The sequence below is a fragment of the Engraulis encrasicolus genome, chromosome 2, assembly GCF_034702125.1.
Source record: "Engraulis encrasicolus isolate BLACKSEA-1 chromosome 2, IST_EnEncr_1.0, whole genome shotgun sequence".
Lineage (NCBI taxonomy): Eukaryota > Metazoa > Chordata > Actinopteri > Clupeiformes > Engraulidae > Engraulis > Engraulis encrasicolus.
Window position 1 is genome coordinate 51,489,428 of NC_085858.1, and position 9,247 is coordinate 51,498,674.

The 9,247-nt window shown below is 44.9% G+C and overlaps 1 protein-coding gene across 1 annotated transcript in view; it reads left to right on the plus strand.

Moving 5' to 3' along the window:
- LOC134465089 (protein phosphatase 1 regulatory subunit 1B-like) overlaps window positions 1-8,113 on the plus strand; it is a 17,786-nt gene extending 9,673 nt beyond the window's left edge. Inside the window, exons 2-6 of the mRNA XM_063218531.1 lie at window positions 2,957-3,040; window positions 3,489-3,564; window positions 6,408-6,497; window positions 7,350-7,468; window positions 8,108-8,113. Coding sequence (XP_063074601.1) covers window positions 2,957-3,040; window positions 3,489-3,564; window positions 6,408-6,497; window positions 7,350-7,468; window positions 8,108-8,113 — 375 coding nt within the window. The remainder of the gene's footprint in view (window positions 1-2,956; window positions 3,041-3,488; window positions 3,565-6,407; window positions 6,498-7,349; window positions 7,469-8,107) is intronic.
- Window positions 8,114-9,247: the final 1,134 nt, after the last annotated feature.

The following is a 9,247-nucleotide window of genomic DNA, read 5'->3' on the forward strand; positions in this document are numbered from 1 at the left end:
CTATCTATCCATCTAGTATCTCTCTCTCTCTCTCTCTCTCTCTCTCTCTCTCTCTCTCTCTCTCTCTCTCTCTCTCTCTCTCTCTCTCTCTCTCGTGATTCATTGTGAACCTGTGGAGGAGACCTGGGACTGGAGCAGGACCTGATTAAAGGCTTTCACTTTGCATAACTATCAATGAGACCAGCTATCCATTTGCCATCGTGACTATAGTTTGTAGCCCCTTAATGCGCGCCGTACCTCCAGTGGCATGGTGTAATAGTCATTGAAATGTAACTACCATAGCACTACAATACTATGGCACAACACAGGCCCTTTAGTAATGCACCACGACTTGGTCATTATCATACTGGTAACAACAAATGTATAAAGCCGTGTCTTAAGGGGTTAAAAACAGTCTCTGTGGAATTGTGTTAATTGTGGAAGGAGCTGTGAAAAAAAATGTGCATCCCCGTGCATGCCTGTGTGTGTGTCCATGCGTCCGTGCATGTGTGTGCGCAGTGTGTTACACCTGTGTGTTAGTCTATTGTACTAAACTTGTGAATGTGTGTGAACGTGTGTGTGTGGGTGGTTGGAGGACGGATGGCTCCAGAGGGAGAGAGTGTGTGTGAGTATATAAATGTTCCAAACATGCATGTGTGTGTGGGCGGTGGCTATCTGCTCGAGAGCACGAGTACATATTCGTATGTCTTTAAGCATACGCGTGTGTAGGTGGAGGCTTAAGGGCATGCAAAGCTGTTGAACATGTGCTTGCGTGATTGCATGAAGATTGTGAATGCGGGTGTTATTGTGAGCGTACGTGTGTGTGTGTGTGTGTGTGTGTGTGTGTGTGTGTGTGTGTGTGTGTGTGTGTGTGTGTGTGTGTGTGTGTGTGTGTGTGTGTGTGTGTGTGTGTGTGTGTGTGTATGTGTGTGTGTGTGTGTGTGGTGTCTGTGTGTGTGTGTGTGTGTGGTGTGTGTGTACGTGGGTGCATCTGTTGAACTATATTTAAAAATTTGCTGGATTCTTTATAACAGTTACAGGGATTGACTACAACACATTCAGCCAAATGTTACACTATCCTGATTACATGTTGCCGCTGCTGTCGGCAAGACCAGTCATGGGTGATTCATTTGAAATTAAAGTGTACTTAGGCCTATTATTTTCTTCAAAATGATTTTGAGCAATTTCTTTCATGGGATATACTGGTTCAGTTAGAGTGCGTACATTTCAAAACGTTATGGTTCATTTGAGAGAAAGGATGCAGAGAGAAGAGGGGACAGAGGTCGCAAGGCAGAACACGTGCACGGGAGAGGCATACATGCAATTTCGTTGTGTGCAGTGTGCTGTGGAGTGCTGTGTCACAATGACAATGGGAGTTGGAGTTTCCCAATTGGGCTTTCACTTCACTTCACTTTCACTTTGCCATGACAGGAAAGGGGGTAATTACAGTGAAAATCCACAGAGAAGAGGCAGTGTTTGAATGAGACACACAGAGCAGGGTTTTGAAAGGCTGTTCCAATGAGAAACACAGCAGGGCGTTGGAATCAGCTCAGTTACATGCGCAGAATATTCTGGTTTCAGATGATATATTGTAAGCGTTCAGTCCAAGACAAGTTCCGGAATATTCCGTTTACATGCGTGGAACAGTGCCCTGCAACCGGAATATTCAAACAATGCCACATTCGCAATGAATTGGCAAACCAAGTACTGCCACTGCCACCGAATACTGACACTATTGTTTGCATGTACTGTAACTGCATGTAGCCCAATGAGACGCAGGACAGTTTTTGAGCATAGTGTACCGTAGGAGAGCTGGAGTGCAACAGTGCAGAGAGATGGCAACAGGAACACAGGAGATGTCCAAACATAATTCCCCAATCTGTCCCTTCTACCTCACCGGATGCCTCCACCTCTCTATTGCTGTCCTCTCTCTCTCTCTCTCTCTCCATCCCCCTCTCTTCCTTTTTGTCATTCTGGCTCTTACTGCCCTCTCCCCATCACTTGCTCTGCCTCTCTCTTTCACCACAGTGCCCTCTCTGCCCCCTCTCTCCCTCTCCCTCTTGCTCTCTGACTCTCTCTCTCTCTCTCTCTCTGATTCTGATTCTGATCTCTCTCTCTCTCTCCGTTATGTAATCCCGCCAGGGATCCAGATCCAGTCCATGTTGTTGCATCACCAATACGCCACTAGCTTTTAGTGTATATTGCATTTTTTCCAGTGTACACAACATGCTAGCTAGGCTAGGCTAGGCAAGGCTATTGCTAGACGATGATAATCTGGTCCAGATGATGTATCCCGGGTGTGGCCCAATAACAACACACTGTACACAACATGCTAGGCTAGGCTAGGCTAGGCTAGACAGGGATAATCTGGTCCAGATGTGACCCAGATGTGGCCCTGACCCGCTTCTGTTGAGCGGTAACCCCATGTGACCGTTGGCCTGGACATCAGCTTATCTATCGCACGTCCACATGACCCATGAGGCATGCATTTCAGCATCACAAATATGATTGGAATATCAAGTATTCTGTCATGCTAGTGTGTGTATAAACACCATTTGCCAAATTTAGGTCAAGACCAGTCTTGCTAAAAACTGGGTAGATAGAAATTTGGAAAAAAGTTGTTGTCGATATACTGTATGAAAATGCACCCGAATGCAGCAGATAAAAGTGATGCTCAGGCATAAACAGTAACGCAAACGCTCCAACAGATAGCAGTGATGCTAAGACTAACAGTAAACACTTAAACCACACACTCCACCACATAGCACTGATGCCCAGGCATATACAGGCTATGAATCTGGCGCACTTGTGCACTTCGGACACTATGTTTCAGTGCGTAACTAATGTGCAATACGCACTAAAACATGAACACTGAAGTGCACAAATGCACCATTTGAGATCCAGGGTCCCAGCTCCCAGGCATGAAGTAGCCTACCGTACGTAGGCCTACTAAAGCCAACACTGCACCTGTTTCCAGATCCGACGGAGGAGGCCAACGCCCGCGACTCTCTTCAGACTGACAGACCACCCTACTCCTGAGGACGACCTCTGCAGCCACCAGGTGAGGTACCGCCACCTTGACCTTGCCATACGTAAAGATCCAGTCAATTGACATTTCTCTCCACGTTATGGCTAAGATGGGTCCTCTGAGAGGAGATTATTCTTGTTGCCATACAAGGCTATGAATTAAACTACAGTATTACAGTTTTCTCGAGATTTGACATTGCAGGACAAATAACGAAAACAAAACAAAAAAACGAACGCTCAGCTTTATTACAGTTGCTTTGTGGTATGCCACAGAACAGATAAAAAAAATATTGTTGACCAAAATATTGTTATCCTGATGTGCTGTATTTCATAACGGCATGTATTACTACAGGATTTACTGTGGATTTACTGCATTTAAAAATGTTTCCATGCAGTAATGGTCATGCTGATGGGCTAATGGCATCTTAAAGTGTTTTGTCATCTTGTTGTAAGAACCTAACTTGATTCCACTCTTTCATCAGAATACAACAGAAGAAAACGGTGTCCTGAAACACATGAGATCAAACATTGCAGTTTACCAGCCCCCATCACTCCAAGGTGAGTGCTCGCGCTCTGACTGCTGTGCCTGAATTTCCCAGCGGAAATCCATGGTTCCGACCTCACAAAACATTACAGACAGCGAATTGTATGAGAATAGCAATGAGTAAGTCATGCATAATAGATAATTGGTCATAAAATCACAATCGGTTTTTAACAAAATGCTGTCATTGGATGAAAGAAAATGACGTCAAGTAGCAGATGGAGAACTTGACGACGACTTATCAGTGAACCATGACATAAACTACCCCCAAAGAAATGTAGAGGGAATCGTCAGATTATCAAGAGGTTAGGACAAAGGAGCTTTGTAGAAGCATGCTGTCATTGAATACTGCCTGTCTCTTTGACCATGTGTCTGTGCATAGCGGATTTTGCAAATTGCAGAGGCAACGGGAGCTGAGAAGGTTTCTCTGTTTCCTTGTTATTCTTTCTACAACATTGCATGCTAGTCAAGTGTGATTATATGGCTTAGATGGCCATACACACCTGTGTGCGTGTATAAAGGATTTTCAAATGAGTGTGTGTGCGTGTGTGTGCGTGTGTGCACGCATGCGCGTGTGTGTGCGTGCGTGTGTGCGTGTACACCTAACAACTATTTTGGGTGCTAGATGTCCCCACAAACATATTAAAATCCACAATTTCGGCCCCATAAAATCTAACAGTTTTTCTTGGTAGTTTTGTTGTCACTGGTAAAAGAAAAAGTGATCACTAATAGGTTAAGGTTAGGGGTTGTTTTGGTGTGGGCACAGTTTAGAATTCTTTAGCTGTGTGTGTGTGTGTGTGTGTGTGTGTGTGTGTGTGCGTGTGCGTGTGTGTGTGTGTGTGTGTGTGTGTGTGTGTGTGTGTGTGTGGTGTGTGTGTGTGTGTACGTGTGTGAATATATGGAATTCTGTCAGTGTCTATGTGTGGCTAGTTGTGCTCTCCAGTAATCCAGGATGCTGCAGAGGGTTCATGAAGTCATTGCACAGCTGTCCTCATTCGTAATCCCTTCAGACACAGAGATGAACACACACACACACACACACACACACACACACACACACACACACACACACACACACACACACACACACACACACACACACACACACACACACACACACACGGCACACAAAAATACTGATAAGCAGTCAGACATACAAGAAATGCTGAAATACACACACACGTACACACGTACACACACACACACACACTTTTCTATTGGGCTCCATAAGGGGCCGTGTTGTAGGGCAGAGTGACCTTGTCTGGATATTAGCCTGGAGAGGGGCACAGAGGGGTGTGTGTGTGTGTGTGTGTGTGTGTGTGTGTGTGTGTGTGTGTGTGTGTGTGTGTGTGTGTGTGTGTGTGTGTGTGTGTGTGTGTGTGTGTGTGCGTGTGTGTGTGTGTGTGTGTGCGTGCGCGTGTGTGTGTGTATGCGCTCGTGCACGTGTGCATGCGTGTGCGCGCGCGCGCGTGTGTGTGCTTGCATTTGTGTGTGTGTGTGACTCAGCATTCTGCCAAGGAGAATGAAGGCAGAGAGGCCTGTTGGAGCTAAGGGCTGAAGTGATGACAGGCCAACTGGCTAGTTTCATTAAGCAGACACTGGAGACTTCATACAGACCTGACCTTGCCCCGACCTTGATGTATTCCATCGCCATCAGTGGCGTGCACAGACATTTTGGGGGGGGCAGGTGCTGAAGAAGGTGGGGTTGGGGGCCATGTGGAACTTATTACTAGGCTATAGAGGTTTAATATGATATTGGGGCATTATTGTCACATGCGCTTAATCATGGAGCATGTGTAAATTATTCATGTCAACATGGACCACAGTGCATTGAGACAAAAACTTGAGTCAAAAAAGAATGTTCAAAAAGGGCATTTTTTTGTCCAGTAGGGTAAAGGGGCAGGTGCTTTAGCACCACCTCGTCCCTATCTGTGAGCGCCCATCATTGCCATCACACTCTAAGCTAACCTGGGTGAAAGCCGACTGTTGACTCCATCGCACAGTCTGGAACAAGCTAAGAGGAATCCGTTTCCATGGAAGGTGGGAGATGGTCTGACCTTACTCTGCTATTTAAATTAATTGGAGCTCCGAATTCAAATTCAAATTCAAATTGTGCTTTGTCAGCATGACTGTTATGATACAGTGTTGCCAAAGCATACAAATAACAAGACAAAAATGTGAATAGTGTTGCCATAACCAATCAGTAACGGACTCTGTGAGTGAGTTCTGCGTCACGACTGTCAACTGTTTGCTGATTGGCAGAACGGTGAGCGAACCGAGCTAGGAGGGCTGGGCCAAACTATGTACGGAGCCAAACTCTTTGGGTGGAAGTATGTAGGATGGCAGCGCCAGGCTAACTCTAAAAGCATTCTAATAGACACAAAAAGGAGCGAGCGGGTGACGAGACACAAGCATGACTTGGATTGAGTGAGTGAGGGCGGTTGTTGTGAGTGGTGGAAGTTAAAGTGGGTATGGGTAGAGATACTTGAATGAGTAGAGATTAAATATACTGTACGTGCTTATACAGAACACATTACACAAATCCAACATATCATTTACACATACTACCTCTGCATATCTACATTAGCCAGGCTACGGCCTCCTAATGACGCAACGCCTGCAGCATTGCTAAATTAGTAAGGAAAAAAGCTTGTTCAAGTACTTTCTCACCTGACCAGAATCTTGGTACGAGATCTGAAAGTCGATGAAAATCAGGTTATATCTACATAGTAGCTACATAACTGTACATAATGTGTGTGTTTGTCTGTGTAGTGTGTGCATGCCTGCGTGTGTGTACATTAACATGCTTGTCTTTATGTGTAAGTTGTGTGTATGCTGTTTGTGCACTATGTTCTTGCAGTTGTACAGAAGATGGCTCAGGCCCACATGCTGAAGTTTCAGAGTTCACCAGAGGGGGGCAGCACCTCACTAAGCCCGGACAGTGATGAGGGTGAGTGGGGTCATCTGTCTGTCCAACCTTCCTTCCATCCACCCATTCCTCCCTCCGTCCACGCAGCCATTCATGTGTTCATCCATCTATCCATGCCATCTTTTCTTCCATCCATCTCTCCGTCTCATCCAGCTATCCAAACACATACCATCAATACACGTCTGTCCATCCAATATTTTAGACATTCATAAATCTATCTGTCCATCCATCCATCCATCCATCATACATACATCTGTCCATCTTTTCATTCATCAACCCATCCATTTGTCCATTCATCCATCCATTCACATCTGGTGGTCGCCACTACATTGTATGTAGTCAAAGCTGTCAGTAGCCCTGGGTACATGTACTGTATAGATATCAGGGTGAAAGTGAGTGAATTGTATGATCTGTGGGAGGCTGAATGATAACTGTCTAAATCATGCCTGCCCTAAATGTTTGATGTTACTGGTTGTCTGTTTCATTTGTCTGTGTCCCTCTAAAACAATAATTCTGTTAATCTGTCAAGTGAATGAGCGAGGGTTTTTCGTAATCCATGGTCCTTGGCGGCACCCACACAGTCACCACCGCCCACACATACACACACACTGCCCTCACCGCCCACAGCACTCACCTCCAATCCACCCGTCTCACCACACACACACACACACACTCAGTCACTCCGCCCCCTCTCCACACACACACACACACACACACACACACACACACACACACACACACACACACACACACACACACACACACACACACACACACACACACACACACACACACACACACACACACACACACACACACACACACACCTAGCCTTCGTCACTGACCTCCAAATCTGACCCCCTGTCATCACAGACTTTCCGGAGGATTCCGAGCCTACCGACCAATCAGAAGAGCGCATGGGGTCAAAGGTCACAGCGGTTGAGTTACCTAACATTCTGCAAACGGAACCACCAGATGAGGAGGGGGGCGGAGCCAATGAGGAGGAGGAAGAAGAGGATTAGGAGGAGGACAGGAGGCAGAATTGAGAGAGAGAGAGAGAGAGAGAGAGAGAGAGAGAGAGAGAGAGAGAGAGAGAGAGAGAGAGAGAGAGAGCAACTCACAACATGGGGAACTGGGAGCGGCTGGGGTGTGGGGTACGGGGGCAAGTGCCATGCTCTTACAAGACTTTGTTTTCATACTGTAAACTGTGAATTTGGAACTTGCAGGTTGTATGTGCATCACGGTGAGAGGGACAAATTTTGGATGAGAAAAAAAGCTGGAGCACACTGAAGCTTAAACTTTAAGCATACAAACAACTGGTCTGTTGATGTCACTGAAGAGCCTAATGAATTGGGAATTTGGGAAAGAGAAAGTGGGGGTGAGGGTGGAAGGTTGGTTCGTAGAGAGAGTTAATCACAGTGTCTTGGGGGTGGGGTGGGGGGTGCTTTGTGTATCGACTGGTCATGACAGCAAAAAATGTTTTCATACATGGGTCTAAAACTCCAGACACCAGCAGTAAAGCACTAACGGATGTCCTGTTTAAAGGGCTGTTCAGACTAAAAGTGACCAAAGCGAGCAGAACTAACGTCTGGGACACGTGCCATGTTTACATGATGTTTTCCATTCTGAAGAAATAGATCGGAATTAAATAGTTTGGAATTCAAATTGTTTCCCGTCGAGTTTACATGAAGCACTTTCATTCCATTCCGAATAAATGTCTGGGGATCAGAAAGCATTTTGATTGGACAGAGGATGCATAATCTGGGTTTGCGTCGCTGCCTCTATGGTCATCACGTAGCAATGAGCATGTGTGTGTCGACCGGAATTGTTTTAAAGGTGCTCTGTGTTAAATATTTTATTTTTATTTCCACAATTCATGCTGCCCTTTCACAAATGTTTTTCACAAATACTTAAAACTTGATTGTGGTGGTAAGTACTCACTATGACTGGGAAAATTGTTCTTTTCACACATGAAAAGGGGTATCTTCTCCATTTTGAATGTTCAGACTCTTCTACCTGCAAAACTTTACTTACGTATAAGCAAGCAGCACAGTTTCAATTAGCAATTTGCAATACCTCTGGCCACAATTCCACACAGCGCACCTTTAAAGTGGAATTAACATATGATACAGAAGTTAATTATTCAGAATTAACAATGGAATAAACCACCCACGTTATTCAGAATAAATAACTTTAATTTCGAATTGTGAGGTGTTTACATGGTTTTCAAAGCAGAATTGAAGCAAAGAGAGTTGAAATTCAGTCTTCAATTGTGACAGCCCAACGCTGCGGAATCAAATCAACCAAAACATTTATGTTGCTGATTGGATTGGCCGCCACAGGTGAAATTCACTTCTCATTTACAAAATATTGATCTTGCCCAAATATTTTCGCTTAGATTCGCCCCTGTTCGCTTCCTTTTGCTCAAATTGCCTCATAGGATTGGATGACAAATTTTGCTTCGCTTTGCCAAAATCACATGTACTCTATGTGTCGCATGTGTCAGTGAAAGTGCGATGGTAAAATCTAGTTCACTGTGCCGAAAAACAAAAAAGATGGACCCATTTTTTAATTCCCCATGCTGACAAACCAAATCCCCATGCCGTCTCATAATAGGCTGAGCAACATCAAACATCCCAATCATAGTGAGTTCAACAACTTAACAGCTTGACTGACATAACAACTTCTATTCTACATTCCCCCATACTTTCCCCTACATGGTTTATGCCCTCTTTTATAACATATTTTACAAGGATAAAAATGTCTGCTAA